General features: G+C 37.7%; 2 protein-coding genes and 1 pseudogene across 3 annotated transcripts; 1 reads left to right on the top strand and 2 right to left on the bottom strand.

Annotated features, from left to right (window-relative positions):
- Positions 1-871: 871 nt before the first annotated feature.
- On the top strand, positions 872-6,667 carry LOC125213506 (auxin response factor 17-like). 2 transcript variants are annotated; one of them, XM_089067888.1, is made up of 15 exons: positions 872-963; positions 1,375-1,448; positions 1,602-1,714; positions 2,215-2,313; positions 2,395-2,451; positions 2,549-2,707; positions 2,790-2,874; positions 2,973-3,063; positions 3,145-3,309; positions 3,382-3,504; positions 3,866-3,941; positions 4,217-4,364; positions 4,456-5,609; positions 5,685-5,875; positions 6,254-6,667. In XM_089067888.1, the coding sequence occupies exons 2-15, from the start codon at positions 1,394-1,396 to the stop codon at positions 6,456-6,458; spliced, it is 2,721 nt and encodes a 906-aa protein (XP_088924014.1). In that variant the 5' UTR covers positions 872-963; positions 1,375-1,393; the 3' UTR covers positions 6,459-6,667. The 2 variants fall into 2 exon arrangements, with proteins under 2 accessions (XP_088924014.1, XP_047970051.1); XM_048114094.2 differs by lacking the exon at positions 872-963 and having other exon boundaries at positions 1,280-1,448.
- A 1,341-nt stretch (positions 6,668-8,008) lies between these two features.
- LOC148930335 (uncharacterized) lies at positions 8,009-9,130 on the bottom strand (annotated as a pseudogene).
- A 516-nt stretch (positions 9,131-9,646) lies between these two features.
- Positions 9,647-12,989, bottom strand: LOC125211044 (polyamine oxidase 2-like). Its single transcript, XM_048110723.2, has 10 exons — positions 12,642-12,989; positions 12,198-12,307; positions 12,040-12,128; positions 11,605-11,718; positions 11,395-11,482; positions 11,208-11,293; positions 11,011-11,113; positions 10,806-10,903; positions 10,293-10,722; positions 9,647-10,170 (listed from the first exon to the last, which is right to left on the bottom strand). The coding sequence occupies exons 1-10, from the start codon at positions 12,679-12,681 to the stop codon at positions 9,862-9,864; spliced, it is 1,467 nt and encodes a 488-aa protein (XP_047966680.1). The 5' UTR covers positions 12,682-12,989; the 3' UTR covers positions 9,647-9,861.
- Positions 12,990-19,072: the final 6,083 nt, after the last annotated feature.

Here is a 19,072-nt window from a genome sequence, read left to right as displayed (position 1 = left end):
TTATCAATTGTGCATTAAAATTCGTGTCCAACTAAACGTGTATATTCTTATGGAACAAAGAGAATAATAAATGGAGTAATTAAAATAGAAGAAAGTAATATAAGAAAAATTAATGTAAAATAAAATAATGTAAGAAAGATTAATGTATATAAGAGTTTCTCTACATTATAAAATCTTATACGACTTATATTACAAATAAATATACTTTTAGAATCGAAAAAACACCATTTTATAGCTCGACTCTGGGATTAGCCTCCTCTAAATCCACCGGTGTATGTATTTATTAATGTACATTAAATTTAACTAGATGCTGAGGGCTTTTCTTTTACATTATTATCCTAACAAAATTTATTAGTTTTGTAGTGTTGCAACTTGCAAAAGTTTATTCAATCATCTGTCATTAAAATTGTTTCCTTTTCATGAAAAAGTAGGCATCCAAGACTCCATTTTCCTTAAATACCTTGTGATAAAAATCACATCTTTGCCATTTCAAGAAACTTTTATCGCCAAACATAGGATTTTTTTTGCAATTATTTTCTCATTAGGTTGTATTTTCAATTATTTGCTCCTTGGTCCGAATTTTGGTTACTTTTTCAAGAATTCAGCACTCAAGATTTAATATTTTGCAATAATTTTTTCCTTCGTTGTATATTTTGGATACTATTTCTAGACCCATTCACCTTGGATTTTTTTTTTCAATTATTTTGTGTACTTTTGTAATAAAAGATTTAAAAAAAAAGAGAAAAAAATGAGTGCAATAATTGATGTACTTTTCTGGATTTACCATGGCTACCCGCATCGTTTTTACTTGTGTACGATTGAGAATATAGGGAGTAATAAATGAAAAGAAAATGAAAGGAAAAAGAGAAAAATACTGAAAGATCTGTAGACTGTAGCTGATTTTAGCTTCAGAGAGAGAGAGAGAGAGAGGGAGCGGGTGAGAGAGAGACAGAGATCTCAATGGTTCACAAAAGCTACTCATCATTTCCTTCTTGTTTAGCTTTTACTTGCTCACTTTAGTTCATTTATTCCTCGGACCAGTCCTCTTCTTGTTCTTTTTTTGCGTTCCTCTTTAGGGCTGTTTGTTTCAACTTCAAGATCTGCTTTAACTTTTCGTTTTTAAGCAGATATTTATGAAATTTCATGCCCCCACTTTGCTTATTTTGAGCTTTTCTTGAACTTGGGGAAGCACGCTGCATAAACTTGGGGGAGGAGGGGTGCATATGTGGTTTGGATGAGAAGAATCAGCTATTTTAGTTGGTTTTTGGGTGGGGTGGGGGGGTGGGGTGGAGGGATATCTTTCAAGATTGTTGCTTTTTTATGAATCCCTTTTGATTTCAGGAAAATTAATTAGTGCCTTTTGTTTTGAGCAAGATTGCAATTTGTAAGGAATATGAGGTTATCTTCTTCACCTACTTCTACTGGATTTAATGCTCAGACTGAAGAAGGTGAGTTGTGTGTTTGTGCTTTTTTTCAAGTCTAGCTCTGATTTTGGTGGTTATATGGAAATGCTGGTTTTGTTTTAAGAATTTAAGATATGGGTGTGGAAAAATTGACTTCTTGCTGCATAAAAATCATTTCTTGCTGGTTTTGGGTGACAGGAGAGACAAAATGCTTGAATTCAGAGCTATGGCATGCCTGTGCTGGCCCTCTGGTCTCTCTTCCTCTAATTGGAAGTCGAGTCGTCTACTTTCCTCAAGGCCATAGCGAGCAGGTATCGTTGTTTATGGCAAGATCTCCTTGGGTGTAAACTTTGATGAAGAATTTGTGTGTTTAAGTTTACAAAATAGTGTAATTGTTGTTGTTTTCTTGGAAATAATTGAAAGTTTGTTTAAATCTTAGGTGAATGTTGTCGCCTTTGGCTTTCTTATGACGTGTATATGTGTGTGTTATATATGAATCAGTGAGTCTTTTGCAGCTAAACATATCTTAAAAGTCACATTGTTTTATTTCATGTTGGAAGCATGATTGATTGGAAAAACTACGTAAAATTAGTTTCGTTATCCAGTTAATCCCGCTGACTTCTTTGAAAAAATCTTGAGTATTTCTAGATTTTCGTTACAATGAAAGTTTTTTGCACGTTCTTGACTATTCGACTCTATATCTTAATTGCTTCTCTTAAAAAACTCTATATCTTAATTGCATGTTGTGATATTAGCAAAGTTTCTAGGGTTTGTTAGGTGGCCCCTTAGATGTGTGGTGATTTGTAAATAGGTTGCGGCCTCAACGAACAAGGAAGTGGATTCAGCTATCCCTAGCTATCCAGGCTTGCAGCCACAGCTAATATGCCAACTTCACAATGTTACCATGCATGTAAGCCACCTTTTCTTCTGAGATCTTTGTCGTATCCATTTAATTACGCGATGTTAATGCTTGGATATGTTGAAATCACAGGCAGATATCGAAACAGATGAAGTATATGCTCAGATGACTTTGCAACCACTGACCACTGTACTGCACATTAACTTCCTTGTTACAGCTATGAATTTTATGTGGCCTTCGATTCTTCGTTGCTCATTTGATTTTTCACTTTTTCCATTTTGATCAGCAAGAGCAAAAAGACTTATGCTTGTTACCAGCAGAACTGGGCACCCCGAACAAACAGCCGACCAATTATTTCTGTAAAACTTTGACAGCCAGTGACACCAGTACCCATGGGGGATTCTCTGTCCCTCGGCGAGCAGCTGAGAAAGTTTTTCCTCCCCTTGTAGGTCCAACAATTACCTACTTTTATGGTCGCTAATGCAATTCTTGATTAGTGAGCTATGTTTTTCTTTTTATTTCTTCAGGATTTTTCTCTAACGCCTCCTTGTCAAGAACTGATCGCAAAGGATCTTCATGGAAATGAATGGAAGTTTAGGCACATATTTCGCGGTGAGTTCTTGAAGATATCATCTGTTTTAGCAGTTTTCTGAAGCTGGCATTTTTTGTTCTTTAGTTGTAGTAGTTAAATAAAAACATTTTGGTTACAGGTCAGCCTAAGCGACATCTCCTTACCACCGGATGGAGTGTGTTTGTGAGTGCAAAGAGGCTTGTCGCTGGAGATGCCGTTATTTTCATATGGTATGCAACAAATTTTGAAAACTGATATTAGTGATATTCCTATCCATAAACTTACACATGTCGGACTTAACTCTCTGTTAGGAATGAGAATAATCAATTGCTTTTGGGAATTCGGCGTGCTCAACGTCCTCAAACTGTTATGCCATCATCAGTTCTGTCCAGTGATAGCATGCACATCGGTCTTCTAGCTGCAGCTGCTCATGCAGCAGCTACAAACAGTCGTTTCACTATCTTTTACAACCCAAGGTACATATGCTGCTTTATTTGGTTCAATTAAGTAACTGTGTGACATCACATCTGTGTCTTTTCTGATTTTAGGGCAAGTCCGACTGAGTTTGTCATATCACTGGTGAAGTATGCCAAAGCAGTGTATCATACACGTGTTTCTGTTGGGATGCGCTTCCGGATGCTATTTGAAACAGAGGAATCAAGTGTTCGTAGGTAGGTCTCTTTGTTTGCCGATTTCTGATCTTTCCCTTTTGTGGAGTTGGGCGGAGGACCACCATACGACCGACACTTTTTAAAACATCTTTTAACATCATTCTTTTTTCTTGAAGTCATAGCGTATATGCCAAAATTGGTAAACTTTCTTGATTGAATGACGTAGGATTTGAAGTTAGTTTATCTTCCTCTTAAGATGCTATTACCTTTCACGAGCCCCTCACCTGGCGAGCTTTGTATTTCAACAGAATGTTGAGAAATGTTTGTTGTGTACATGTAAAAATGAAGAAGGCATGATTCACCCAGCAATTATTGAATTTTCGTTCTTCTTCGTATGGTACTGACATATGTTTGAACTCAGGTATATGGGCACGATTACTGGAGTCAGTGATATAGATCCCGTTCGCTGGCCAAACTCACATTGGCGCTCAGTGAAGGTTTTTCCCTCTATTTTGATCAAAAGTCGATTATTTTTCTTTATGCATTGCGTGATCATGGCACAATTTCTATAAGTCATTCTACATTTCCTTCTACTTTCGATGAAATTCGGTATTATGTTTCACGCACGCTGACAGCTGTTGAAAACAGTCTTAAAACTTCCAAGAATGGCTGTATCATTTACTTCTAGTGGGCCCTCTTTTGCGCAATGCTGAATGTTGACAAGCATAAGTTTCTCTTACTATTTTAAGCATATCCTGCATTTCTTATTTAGGTTGGATGGGATGAATCAACTGCAGGGGAAAGGCAACCGCGAGTATCCTTGTGGGAGATCGAACCCCTCATGACCTTTCCCATGTATCCGTCTCCATTCTCCCTCAGATTGAAGCGTCCATGGCCGTCTGCACTTCCTTCCTTTCCAGGTCTCATTTTAGAAGCTTTAACGGTTACCTAAGAAAAGTGCAGTTTCCTTATATGTTTCTCTGCTCGTTACTCACTTCTCTGGTTATTCAGGTGTTGGAGATGGTGATATGAGCCTTAATTCTCCACTGACATGGCTTCGTGGTGGTGGTGGAATCGGAGATCAAGGGATGCAGTCGCTCAATTTCCAGAGATTTGGCATGTCCCCATTCATGCAGCAGCCGAGGCTTGATAACTCCATGCTTGGTTTACAACCTGATATGTACCATTCGATGGCGAGTAATTCTTTCCAAGATGCACTCTCATTAGACCCCTCTAAAGTTCCCAATCAGTTGCTCCTGCAGCTCCAGCAAAACGTCTCTGCTTCACCGATCCAGAATCAAATGCTGCAGCAGTCGAACCCTCAGCAAACCTTCGTTCAGAACTTCCCAGAGAACGTCATGTCTCAGGCTCAAATGTTGCATCAGCAGTTGGAGCTCCACCAGCAGTTCAAAGACCAGCAGGAGCAGCAACTGCAACAACACGAGCAGCGAGTTCAGCAGTCGCAGCAAATGCATCAACACTTGCAAGATCAGCAAAACAAAACCACCATCCAAAACGGGCCAAGAATGGGGCAAGCCTCTCAACACCAGCTCTCGCCTCTGCAGCAAATGGCCTCGACAAGCCAGCTGCACAACTTCTCCGACCTCATCGGGAGCCACGTCTCTTCATCTAATGCTTCCTCAATGCCTCAGAGTCTTTTAACTCCGTTCTCCAATGAAGGCATGGTGAACTGGCATGGACCCAACAACACCTTAGTCTCTCATTCCTCATCGTCAAAGCGTGTAGCATTGGACCCTCAACTCCCTCCCAAGGTCTCCCAGTTTGGAATGCTTCATCCAGATGAGTTAGTGACACCTGGTCCCAAGCTCCCCGACCTCTCAGCTTTGTTGCCCCCGTTTCCTGAAAGAGAGTTCTTGGGTCTCCAAGGTGCCTCCGACTCTCATAACAAAAGCCCTTTCGGAGTTACTACAGACTCGTCTTCGGCTATGATGCTGAATGGGCTATCATCCTCCTTTAGTAACACCGGCAATGAGAACGCATCGTTTTCAATGCCTTATGCTACCCCTGCATTTGTGAGTGCTGCAGGCACCGACTATCCTCGTAACTCAGAGATGACTTCTTCAAGTTGCGTAGACGAGTCTGGCTACTTGCAGGCCTCGGAGAATGCAGACCAAACTAACCCACCCCCTGGAACCTTTGTGAAGGTGGGTAGGCATATAGTTCTATAGATACTTACTCTTTTTCACAGATTTAACACAAATTTAAAACATTTTTATCAGGTTCATAAAACAGGGTCTTTTGGACGGTCGCTCGATATTTCCAAGTTCAGCAGCTACAATGAGCTCCGCAGTGAGCTTGCTCAGTTATTCGGGCTGGAAGGCTTATTGGATGACCGTCAGAGATCAGGCTGGCAGCTTGTATTTGTTGACCGGGAGAACGACATTCTTCTCCTCGGCGATGACCCTTGGCAGTAAGAGCAGCTAACTACAGTCTTGCATTTATTTCCTCCAACTACTGCATCATATTATTTTGACAAACACAACACCTTTAGTTCTTAAAGAAGGTTATTTTTTGGAATGAGCCACTAATAATTGGACGGGACGGGCTTCAAAAAAGTTTGGAGCCCTTGTAATGGGACGGAGGGGTAGTTGTTTTATAGTCTAAACCATTGCATATATATGGTATCTGCCTCTTATCTTTTCAATTCTTTCAAACTCTGAATTCTTTTCGATTCTCTCGAATATTTCACAACTATAAACTATACTGCATCTTGATAAAGATACTACAAGGCTCCATATAATTACTTGAAGCATCTTCATCGAGTCTCTTGTGTCTTTGTCCAATCCAGGGAGTTTGTAAATAGCGTGTCGTGCATCAAGATTCTATCTCCTAACGAAGTACAGCACATGGGGAAAGAGGGGCTTGACCTTCCCAATCCGTCCCAATCGCAAGTGCTTCCCAACAATGGCAGCAGCTGTGATGACCGTACAAGCCACAAGGAATCGAGAGGTAGCTTCAACAGGATACCCTCTGTGGGCTTGTTCGACTACTGATGATGGTGCGTGAGCTCAAGTAGACCTCGGATTATGTGTAAGACTCTAAGTTTCGTATGACCATTGTTTGCAAGATGTATTTTGTCACTTTTTCAGACTCTGTCGAGGCCTGCAATATATGTAATATTCTGTTGTATGTAGCTTGGTCTGATGTATTTGACACCTCTCTGAATTTATTGTGATGATATAGTATATATTTATCCCATAAATCTGTCTTGTTAGAAACTAGTCAAAGAGTCGTCAAATTCTGTTTTATTTTCAGCTTAGTAATTGTGGTTTCTTTTATGAGTGTTGCGTTTTCTTGAACTAGTTTTACCACCCGTGCTATGCACGGGCCAAAGGGTTTTTGAAAAATAAGAAAATATATTTAAAACAAATTAGATAAGAATAAGGAATATAAAGAAAATATGTAAAAATTATTGTAAATCAAGAACATAAACTATTTATATTTTGTATTCAATCCACAATAACGAAAGCATACGAGGGGAAAAAATAGAAATTAAATATGACATAGAAACAAATGATTAAGAAATGCTAAATACCAAAGCAAATAAATAAAATAATTTGGAAAAGTAAATAATTCATAATAAATTCGATCAAGAAAACAAATTAATCATTTCATATTTAGCATATGATTTATATCATTATAAATCAAATACTGCTACTTAAAAAAAATACTGCTACTATTAACGATCTTCGAATCGTGAAATATAGTGTAATAAAAGGACATGAGAGATGAGAGCCAGCGGAGAAACGAAATGCCCTTTTCCGAATGCGGCTTCAAATTCAGAGTCTACGCCTTGGAAATAGTTGAGATGGTGGAAAATCAGCTCCACTTCTCCGGGAATCAGCCTGCAACATGAGTAGAGAAAGAGAGAGAGATAAGCCAAAGGGGTTATAGTGAGAAGTGGTGAGACTCCATTCTGTATGTAGTAGAGAGAAAAAAGCTGAAGGGAAGGGGGTTGTTTTGCTTTGGAGATCCAGATATTTTCTTCTTAGAATTTATTTCTCACTCCTATTCTTTTCTAGATAATTTTTATTTGCTCTCAGCTGATTTTGGTGTGTGCCTTCAATTGTTTTATTTGAAAATTTGAAAGGGAAATTCATTTTCTGATGTTGGGAGGAGTGAGAGTACTGTCAGTAAGGGAAATTCAGTATCTCTCGTCCGCATTAGAGCATCCACAGCGGTGTCTCTTATCCGTCTCTTAACCGTCTCATCTCTTCACTATTCAAGGGCCCCATTGTACTTTTCACTCCATCTCTTAACTAAGAGATATCACCCACATCAATCCATCTCTTAACCATCTCATCTCTTAACTATTCATTCAATTTCATTTTTCATTTTTATTTTCAACAAATCCAATTAATAAAAAACACACTTCATTAAATAAAATAAAATTACAATTTAAAATCCTAAAAATAAAAAAAATACATAATTAAAATCCTAAAAAAATAAAAACACACATAATTAAAATCCTAAAAAAATAAAAACACACGTAATTTAAAATACTAGAAATTGAAAACACTTAAAAAACTACTCCGCCGGCGAATCATCCCCTGAAGCCGGTGGCGGTGCACCCGGCTGAAGACCAAGTTACCTTGCCATCGCCTGCATTCCGAGAACATGATGTTCGTATTGGGTAGGCGTCATCTTGGAAGTGTCAGCCATCGTGGAGAGCATGTATACGGACCACAGGGAAGTTCGAGCCCATGCCCGCGCCCGCGCCCGCCTGGCTCGATTCGCCCCGACTCTTCCCCTTCCCCTTCCCTCTCCCTCTAGCCGCCTTCGCCGCCTTGGTCCCTTGCGGCCGACGTCGTGAACCGGAGGAGGAGCCACCGGCTTCAGTGGGCGTGTCCCCAGCCTCATGTGAGGCGTTGCCTGATCCGCCGCCCTCACTAGACGAGTAGCCACCCCCCGTGTGCTTCGTACGTTTCGAGCTCGAGGACTGGACACCGCCAGCCCACCGATCTTCGTTTCTGACCAGCTGCCAAACATCGATATGTTTGAAATCTTTTTTGACGTCGTCTTTAAAGACGCGCATCGCCGCTCGCAGAATGTCGGCTTCACTGGCTCCGCTTTGGTAATGCTTCGCTTCACCCCTGTAGACCGCGCAAAACTTTTTGACATCTTTGTCGACCCGGTCCCAATGACCGCGGAGCATCTTCACGGTGCGGGGGCGACTCCGCCTCGGCTTTGAATCTGTGTTGTAAAGCTCGGTGACCTTCTGCCAAAAGCACAATTTGTTTTGTTGATTCCCGACGATGGGATCGTACGAGACGGTGAGCCAAGAGGTGTATAGAGCCAACGTCTCCTTGGAGCTGTATGGATGACGACCTAGATCCTCCTCCACCGGGGTCTCTTCGTCCTCGGTATCGCGGCTGGCGGAGCCTCTACCGCTGCTGAACGGAACGTATTCCGGAATGTGTTCCTCCTGAAAATTCTCCCTAATTTGGGACAATCCCTGCGTTGCCCTCGGAGGGGGGGAGGGACGATAGTATGCATTCAGATCGAAATGTGGAGCTTGGTACGGCGCCGGCGTCGACGAGCCTTCGGTGCCCAGCGTCGACGAACAAGCCAGCGAGTTGTACATGCCCCCCCAGTCGCCAAACGCGTTTAAATCGAAGCCGCCGGAGCCGCTGGAGTTTCCATCACCGGACATTTTTAAAGAAATTGAAGAGGGAAAGAGAAGTGAATTGAGAGAAGAATAGATGTGGTGTTTGTAGTGTTTGTGTGTGGAATGGAGAATGAAAGAGAGTAGTGTGTATTTTATAGAATAAGAAAAAAGAAAAAAAAATAAAATTACCGTTGAAAAAAAGGGTGTAATATTACCGTTAATTAAAAAAAAAAAAAAATTTAAATCGATTTTTTTATAAAAAAAAATAAATTAAAATTTGCGTCAGATACACGCACAACAGCCGTGCGCCACGTTGCCCCAGCGCGTGGCGAGACCGTCTCGCCAGCTGCCTCGCCGAGACGGGACGCGGGACGGGATAGCGACGAGCCCGGGACGAGATGCGAGCCACAACGGCGTCTCGCGGGCGTCTCGTCTCTCCGAGACGAGACCGGGCTGGATTTTGTTGCAGCTGTGGATGCCCTTAAATGTTTTATTTTTTATCAATACGAATTTTTATCAGTAATTGTGGTTTCTTTTATGAGTGTTGCGTTTTCTTGAATTTGGGAAGATGGATTTAACTACACAACCACTTTAGTTATAGATAATAGCATAGCAGAATAGTCACAAATCCACTCAACATATACACTTTTACAACATTATACACACTTTCTAACCATTATTACACACACATGGACTGCTGCTCCGATCACTCAATTGGGAAACCTTCTGATTTCCATAACTGTTCACAAAGCAACAACCACCATACATCTACCACTACACCACACTTCTTACATACGAGAGATGAGCAACGGGACAGAAACCGGGCTGTCCTCGCCCATCACCGGCTGGAAAAGATCCAACATGCCATACCTCTCCAAGACGCGCATCCTGCAGTCCTCTGCAGCCATCAGACCGGTGGCGTATGCACCATGGACCGACCCCGGATAGTCTATGCTCGTTGCTTCACCAGCGAAGAATAGGTTGTCGACAGGGATCCTCAGCCGCTCGTAGAGCTCGTGGGATTTCCCGACTCTGTCGTAGCTGTAGGATCCCAGCGTGTTCCTGTCGGATCCCCAATGAGAAACAAGGTACTGTATCTGCAAGATCACACAAGTAACATCGTGTAAAGGATTTAAGACGTCTACAGCCACATATACGAAACACGAGCATTACACGGTGAAAAGAAAACAAAGAACCATGTGCACGAGATATGACTAACCGGTGCATCAGCAGTTGGAAGGATCTTCTGGAGTTGTGCGAAGGCAAACTTTGCAGCTTCCTCGTCGGACATTTTCTCAATCTCACGGGCAAGCTGGCCTGCGGGCATGTAAACAAGCACTGCACGGCCTGTGGCCTTGTGCAGATTGAGAAAATAACTGCACTCGTACGAGGTCTCAGCAACAACGCCCAAGAACTCTACATTAGGCCAAAACACCTTCTCAAAGTGCAAGATGATCTTGTTCTCGATCCCGATTCCTAGGTCGTTGATGGCTGCTTCCTTCCATTCAGGTAGTCTCGGCTCAAAACTGATGCAATTCGATTTCAGAACACCAAGAGGAATAGTGACAACAGCAGCATCCGCTACAAAGGTCCTCCCATCTTCTACAGTCACCTTTACTCCGTTGTAACGCCTCACGACTTTGATCACTCTAAAAGGTTCACATCAAGAAAGGTTGAAATCAGTATTCTTCACAAGAAAGGGTTAGTCTAGTCCATTAAGGAAACATGTTACCTGTGGCCCAAGCGAATGTCGAGACCTTTGGCAAGAGTATTAATAACAGGACGATATCCTCGCACCATTAGCCCGTGGCCACCGGGGAGTAACACTTCCTATAAATGCAAATATTACCAACCATGAAAATCATATGAGGATGGAGCTAGCTTCGTCACTAATAAACATATTTTTCATTAGAAAATCCACAGTAAAAGGAAATAACCTGATCCCAGCTTCTAAGTGATATGGTATCAGAATCTGCAGAAAACCAGCCTTCCATTCTGCATAGGTACCACTGCAAAACTTTATGACCAAGCCCCTCCAACCTGAAATACAGCGGAGTTGCATCTTCGTTAGAGGGGCGTTAATGCAGTATCTTTTATATGAAGTGTAGGATGGATGTTGCTGCATCTATACAACCTTAAATCTGGTCTCCTGTCGAAAGCAATTGAGATGGCGTGCTTTATGGACATGTCCTCACTGAATTCCTGTCTTATGAGTTCCGTCTACAGAAAATTAATTTGAGAAACAATTAGAAATATAATAGGCAAATGAGGTGTCCAAATAAATCTCTAGCAATTATCATGTACTAAGAAATAAGATATACCTCTTTCAAGATGCTCTCAAATGCTTCACCAACTTTCGACACAAGATCCGGGGAAATTTGCTCCCCATCCATGTCAAAAAGTGCGTAACTGAAAAATGAGAAGATATTAGATAGTAATCGGTGGATTAACTTATCTGAATCAAAGAAATGTATACACACATGCAAAAACGAACAATAAGAAAACACATTCTTTCGAAGCTGCAAAATTACCTCTCTAAATCATGATCATACAAAACAGAGTTATCCCCACTAGTACGATAAAGTGGCAAACCCAGTCGTCCTATAACAGGGGCCAACGGATTTTCCTTGCAAACACCATGTAACCTGAAACAAGAAGGAAAGAAGGTGGCAAGCAAGATTAGGATTACTAGAGCAATCAATATATATTGTATGGAGGGAGAGAGAAGCAACACCAAACTAAAAGGGTTAACTCGTTTTGCAGTTGTTGAAGCACCAAACAACACAATTAAAATACGGTCCATTATAAAAACGGACAAAGCTTTTGACATCTTTGGCATTCTACAATCATAAACAAAGCTTGCATTTCCGAAACATATACAGAATGGCTCGTTGCTTGAAGGCACTTATCGAGTTATTTCAAGAAGGCCTACAAATAAAAGTAGTGTTGAAGAGCGAGACAATTACCATGAAGCACCCAAGTCAAGTGGGAAACCAAAAGAATAGTCAGTGTGCACTCTCCCACCTATTCTATCACGCGATTCAAGCACGACAACCTGCACACAGAAATTCACTTGTTTCAAGACTTGTATCCTTTCCTCATCATGCATACTACTAAGATATACCTCAAATTCCGCATCATGGAGAGCTCGTGCAGCTGCAATGCCGGCAACACCGGAACCTATAACAATAACGGATGGCATCGACTTCCTCCCAGAGTTTGAATAGCAAACAGCTGCAATAAGCAAATTTTGCTCAATAATCAACCTTAAAAACATAGTAGTTCACTCATTTCTTCTCATTTTAAAGAATACCTATATTTATTAATAAATCGGCAATAAAAGTAAGTGTTAAAGTAGCAAATTAAGATGAACATCATACATAAAAATTCTAGAAAGAACAAAAAAAAAAAAAAAACTCAGAATAACAGACTTAAAAAAGTAAAAGAAACAGATACAAAATCAAAATTCCATGCACAAATTACTGATTTAGCAATGTTTCAGCTAAAACAAATCTGGCGCCAAAAACTAACTCAAACACACACACACACACACAGTGTTAAATTTCACCTCTTTGGAGTTGGCCTCTACTATTACTCCTCGACTCCATAATTTGCGACGATCGGGGCGAAAATGAGAATTATCGGAATTGATCGAAAATTTTAATTATTAATCCTGCAACAGCTCAGGTGACTTCAGCAGCAGAAGCGAGAACAAAAAGGAATTTGGTCAAGAGCAGTGGATGACGGAAGTGATGAAATTGTTGGAATCTGAAGAGCTGTTTAGCTACAAATTTCAGCGAATTAGGAAAAATGCGGAGAGAAATTGCAACGGTGATGAAAGCAGAGATTGAAGATGGAGGAAGTGTGGATTTGAGAGGAGAGAGATTGAATAGTTAGGTACTTTCTGGTAGTTCTGCACCATGTTTTCGAGTATTTATGGAGAGAAGATGAAAGCACTTCCACGTTTTTTTTGTATTTTCTTTTATTTTTTAATAATATCTTTTTTCAATCCAAAAAAATACTATATTTAATTATTTGCATTACCGCCTCTGAAGTTTTCCTTTTCCACGATGTTACCCCTCAAACTTTTATATATTAAAAATTCACTCCACCCGTTTTATTTAGATTTCTTTTTGAAAAGGAAATTGTGTACAGTAATAAATAAGTGGCAAGATAATAATATAGGGGGGAGAGAGTGAAATAGCATAAATTAAATATTGTAGTACTATTATTTGTCATATAGAGAAATGCCACAAGAAACGTGAAATGAAATACTACCACTCAAATAACTTGGAACGAAATATTAATTAAAATAAATCTAAATGAATTTTCATTTTTTGTTTGATATGCCACCAAGGAGTTAGGTGGTTAATAACCGTTTCATTAAACATCAATTTGGTCGGTAGCTAGCAAATTAGGTGACCACCTTGATTCATATAACATTGATAAGATTGGAGCTTAAAATTAAGATACGCTAATAGTTTGATTAAAATGGGATTAATATGTGTGATTAGTTGCAACGTGTGGTGATTTCTTGATTCCTTTTCTAAACCGACTTAGTTTTTTCATGTAAGAAATACTCCATTAAATGAATGAAATACAACTCAATAATTAAATCAATAAAGTGTACTTTTTCATATTTAATCACTCAAGTTAATCTAGCGGAAGTAAAATTTCCTCTATAATAATGCTTTAAATATGACATATTATATTTATAAAAAGAAAAGCTCATTTAGTTGTTTGAAAAAGACTCGAGCAATTGAAAGTAGATATAATTGTTAATGCACTTTTGTATTCCATGTTGCGACGCGTAGGAGTGGAGAATTTAGGTAATATACATTGGATGATGTATCACACCACTAACATCTTATTTTTATAATAAAATAAATAGTTAGACCAAAATATGTTATTATCATCGTAATCGTTATTTATTTGGATTCATGAATTAAGGATAGTAAAAAGTTATACTACTACTATATTATATTACACGACAATTTGCTTTTTATTATTATTTTAATTAATATTAGCTTGAAAAGTGTTTTATTAATATTAGCTTGAAAATACCCACTTAATCGTTAAGCTATTTAATTTTAAAGGGACAGCCACGTTAACTATTGATAGATGATGGATTGATGTTGATATAATCGAAATGATAATTTGGCCCCGCCATGGGATGCGACATATAGGAAATGGTAATTGATAAAATGCAGTCAAATTTTAATCATATAATTGATGTAATTATACATCCGAAAAATCAGTTAACAAAAGATTTGGGTTCTTATCTTAGCCAGTCCTGCCAAATTTTACTTGTACGACTTCCTCACAACTAGTACTAATTAATATGGATCATATATTTGGGAATTGATGATTCATATTTAATCAATATTTGATAGTATCATTTTCGTGTATATGGAGTGGTATACATCATTGTGAATTTGTTAGTGTATATTAGTTCTATCCTAGATTCAAAATTTAGAAATGCATAATATCATTAGGAATTTATTGCTAGACTCAAACAATATTAATGAGGTTACAACGTAACTTGAATTAATGATTTAAAAGAAACATCTCATTATTACGGGACGAGAAAGTGTCATTTTTCATCAGTGCCATTATCATTTTTTCAGAAGCATATTATCATTTCTTAGCATCACAATATCATCAAATCACATTGTCACAAAAAATAATATTTTTCCTACGCCACATATATTTTTTTTTATCAGCTTTTGGTATACTAAATCATACAATTAGGTATAAATAGAATTCTCACAAAGTTACTTTTTATTTATATTTTCAATGTGGAATATAAAATTTTAATTATTGTAGAAGAAAAAATAGTTTTCATAATGGTTTTTGAAGAGAATAATTATATGATATCTTATTAAAATGTCAAAATTACTTTATTTATTCAGAAAAATGGGTTTAATTATGGCCGTCGATCACGAAATTGAATGATCATAATTAAGTGATACTACTACATATTAACATGCATTTGAGAAGGAAATTAAATTTGACACGTATTTCCATTTTCGTTCATTCTTAAAAATTTGTAATATGTTGTTTTTACTATTTTTTTTAGTGAATCTCACATTCAACTAACTCATTCACATTATAAAACTAAACTATAAAAGTAGGATCCACGTGCCACTATATTCATCCCACAATAGGAGTCACATTTGGTGTGAGTACGAGTTTTAAGAAATGTAAAAAATAGTGGATTGGAAAAGTTAGTGAAATATAGATCCCACTTTTTTATATTGATTTTATAATAAAATGTGAGTGAAGTGAGTTATTAGAATGTGAGATTTATTTACCATTTATTGGTAAAAAAGTGAAATGTGACTCTTATTGTGGAACGAACTAAAATAGCAAAATGTGACTCTTATTGTGGGACGGAGGAAGTATTACATTTTCTAAAATCCGTGTCGGGTCAAATGGTGACAAATTATTAGGGACGGAGAGCGTAATATAATACTCCATCCGCCCATAAAAAATAGTCCCATTTGTAGACGGCAGAGGTTTTAGTGAGAAATTAATAAAGTAAAGAGATAGGAGAAAATGTGGGCAAAGTAGGAGAGATAGAGAGAAATGATAGGTAAAGTTTGAGAGAGAGGAGAAAAATAAGACTATTTTTCGTGTACGGAGTAAAGTTTGAGAGAGAGGAGAAAAATAAGACTATTTTTTGTGTATGGAGTGAGGGTATCCATCTGCACCTCGTCTTTGATGTATTTACATTTTTATTTACTTCTTACGCATTCTATTTGATTTTTTGTGGTGACAATTCTGCCGCCGATTTAAGTTATGAACCTTTAGTAGTATCTTATTCTTATATTTGAACATAAATCTCGTGAATAATTATACCGACACATCACTATTCCTCGTGCTAAATATCTATGTTGCAAAATCAATTGAATGTTTACTTTTTGGAATTTTTATCCCTCTAGGTATTAATTCTACAAAACTGTATTGTACTATGTATATGTTTTATTTTGAATTACTATATTTTAATCAAACCTCGTACTCCATAAGTGGCGCCAGTGTGCTGTACAATATCATACTCCCTCCGTCCCAAGATAATCGAAACGCTTCTTTTGGTCTTATGATTTAATGAGTTGGTAATTAAATAGTTTAAGTGATGAGAGTAAAGGATGAGATAAAAAAGTAGATGAATGAAAGAGAATAAAGTAGGTGGAGAATAAAGAGAAGATTTTTGCCAAAAAGAGAAATAACTCACTTATAATGAGATGTCCTAAAAAGGAATATGACTCGCTTTGTTTTGGGACGGAGCGAGTAAGGGTGCATTTCCTTCTTAATCTCAGCCCTTGGATCCTTGAATTGGATGGTTGTGATCAATGCATTATTAGTCTATAATGTTGCATTATTAGCCGTTGTGCATTATTAGAATGGAAATGTGCATTATTAGTCTATAATGTTGCATTATTAGCCGCTGTGCATTATTAGAATGAAAATGTGCATTATTAAATGACACGTGGCATTAATCTAACCGTCATATGACAAAATCGTGGGGCTAGGATTAAGAAGGAAAAATGACAAAAGATATGAAAAGGATTTGAATACATCCCTATATAGGGTATATATATATATATATATATATATATATAGGATTGTGTTAAAATGACAACACCTCTTAAAGTAACACCATACCACCATTCCTAGCCAATCACTTGCACATGTGGACGAATAATAAGCTGCCATGTGGCAATCATAAAAATTGCTCAAGGATAAATTTTCACGGACTGCAATATCCAATACACTAGACTGCAATTTTTCCCGACTGCAATATCCAATATGCTAGACTGCAATCTATAGATTGCAGTCTAGCGTTTATACTATTGCAGTCTAGCATATATAATATTGCAGTCTAGCGTGGTGTCACAGTGTCATTTTAAGAGTGTTGTCATTTTAACGCACCCCTATATATATATATAGAGAGAGAGAGAGAGAGTTGTGATCAATGTCGAACCAATTTAAAAGACCGAACTAGAGACCAAATCTGGGCCATTAGATCTAATTTTTTTGATGAGATGTGCTGCTGTGAAAATTTTTTCGGCTTCATTACAAGCCCATTTTACTTCATGATATAGGTTTATTACTTCATTCTGTACGTAATACCTTGAAACTACAACATGTTTTTACTTGCTTCTAGTAGGTTTTGAAATGATTCAACATATGCTTCATTCAGATCATTGACGTGGGTTTTTGCTTGATTAACATTTAAAAAGACAATTTATTCAAGTGAGCTTATTACTTCATTCAGAAACGTTATTACTTCATTGGATAAGATTTTTACTTCATTCCAGTAGGACTTCAAATGCTTCTACACATACTTCATTCCAATAATTTATTTCATTATTCCATATGTTTATTAAACCATATTAGCGCCATGGCGGTGGTGATAGATATTGTAGAGAGAAAGAATGGCACGCGACGGCGAAACCACATTTACGTACTGGAATGAAGTAAAAACCTACTGGAATGAAGTAAAAACCTACTAGAATGAAGTAAAAACCTACTAGAATGAAGTAGTATATTCTGGAACGAAGTTAAATCTTCGTAACATGTTAGTATGACTTATTTACCTTCGAATGAATTAAAATAGGCTCGTGATGAAGGCGAAAATAATTTATAAATTTATGTATCTTATCCATAAAAAACTAGATCTAAAAGCCCTAATTTGGTAGGGTTCGGTGGTTCAGTCTTTAAGAGTGGATTTGTGGATAATGGGACTCTATATATATATATATATATTGTGCTAGAATTCTATAATATTTTCGAATATAAAGGCTCAAGGCATATAAATTACAGTCAATAATGTACTATCTTACAAGTAGTTTTATACTACCAGGTATGTAGTGTTACATTGGAACACGTGACATAACAAATTTGTGATTGTAATTTGCTTTGGATTTTTCTATTCGACATATGGGAATACATAATAGAATGAATACCTATACATATAAAATTACATGTACTCTCCTTTATGCGTGATGAAATAATGACTTTTACAAATTTAGGTCAACTGTCTTGCTCTCTTGCTAAAACCATCTCCACGTCAAAGATAAGTTTTGGTGTAGAAATATTCTTCTATCTTACACTATTACTTAAACCAAATTTTGAGTTTTTTTTAAAACAATACCAAAAATATGGTGTTATTGCAAAAATTTTATAAGATAAAAATTCAAATATGGTACTCCCTCCGTCCCAAAAAGATATGCACTTTGCATTTGGCACGAGTTTTAATGCTTGGTAAAGTATGAGAAAGGTAGAGACAAAAAGTAATAAAAGTATTGTTAGTGGAGAATGAGTCTCACCTCATAAGGGAGAAAATAGTTACAAATTTATAAAGTGCATATTCTTGTGGGATTGACTAAAAAGGAAAGAGAGCATATTCTTGTGGGACGGAAATAGTATAAATTATGAATTTGGTGTAAATAATTGGAGTAGAAATAATTTTTGGTGTGACATATATTGAAAAAAAAAGCATTGGTTTAGTGTAAATAGTTAGAGAGGGCCTAAACGAATATAATCTCATTTATTATGCATATATTATTTTTTGTATACACATTTTTTTAGAAGTGTTACATATATACGAATAACGTAGATTGCTTATCCGCGGTCATTTAAACTTTAAAATGCATTTGCCTAATTTTTTGTTTCCTAAGTTATCGCTCCTGCCGACAGCTAAAGGACTAACCCTCGTTCCAGCAGTCAGTGCACTAAGCTCCAACGGACTAGCCAAATGTTTTGCTTCATTCTCATTTCTTCCTTTCCACTTCTATTCAACATTAATTAATCAGATATAAGCATGCAGGCTGCAGCTACTTTTGAATATTTGACTCTGCAGAAACTCCATTTCTAATTAGGGTTTGATCCATTGATAGAGAATGCAATTAATAGTGGAATGCACTCTAAGAGCAAGGGAAAGCATAGACAAATTTTGCTGTCTTTTCATGTTGATGCAAGAACAGTGTGTGCGAC

The sequence above is a fragment of the Salvia hispanica genome, chromosome 3 (assembly GCF_029641045.1).
Source record: "Salvia hispanica isolate PSC_SH4W2 chromosome 3, Shi_PSC_v1, whole genome shotgun sequence".
In the NCBI taxonomy this organism is placed as follows: Eukaryota; Viridiplantae; Streptophyta; class Magnoliopsida; order Lamiales; family Lamiaceae; genus Salvia; species Salvia hispanica.
The sequence above is the reverse complement of the archived record's forward strand: the minus strand, read 5'-3'. Positions and strand labels throughout refer to the sequence as shown.

What these genes read in the sequence shown, in the direction of transcription:
- LOC125213506 (XM_089067888.1), top strand. Translation starts at nt 1,394, where the DNA reads ATGAGGTTATCTTCTTCACCTACTTCTACTGGATTTAATGCTCAGACT. An exon ending in TTCACAATGTTACCATGCAT is followed by an intron (nt 2,314 to 2,394) that starts GTAAGCCACCTT and finishes TTGAAATCACAG; the next exon opens with GCAGATATCGAAACAGATGA. An exon ending in CCCCTGGAACCTTTGTGAAG is followed by an intron (nt 5,610 to 5,684) that starts GTGGGTAGGCAT and finishes CATTTTTATCAG; the next exon opens with GTTCATAAAACAGGGTCTTT.
- LOC125211044 (XM_048110723.2), bottom strand. Translation starts at nt 12,681, where the DNA reads ATGGAGTCGAGGAGTAATAGTAGAGGCCAACTCCAAAGAG. An exon ending in TAGAGGCCAACTCCAAAGAG is followed by an intron (nt 12,308 to 12,641) that starts GTGAAATTTAAC and finishes TGCTTATTGCAG; the next exon opens with CTGTTTGCTATTCAAACTCT. An exon ending in GACATTCGCTTGGGCCACAG is followed by an intron (nt 10,723 to 10,805) that starts GTAACATGTTTC and finishes TGAACCTTTTAG; the next exon opens with AGTGATCAAAGTCGTGAGGC.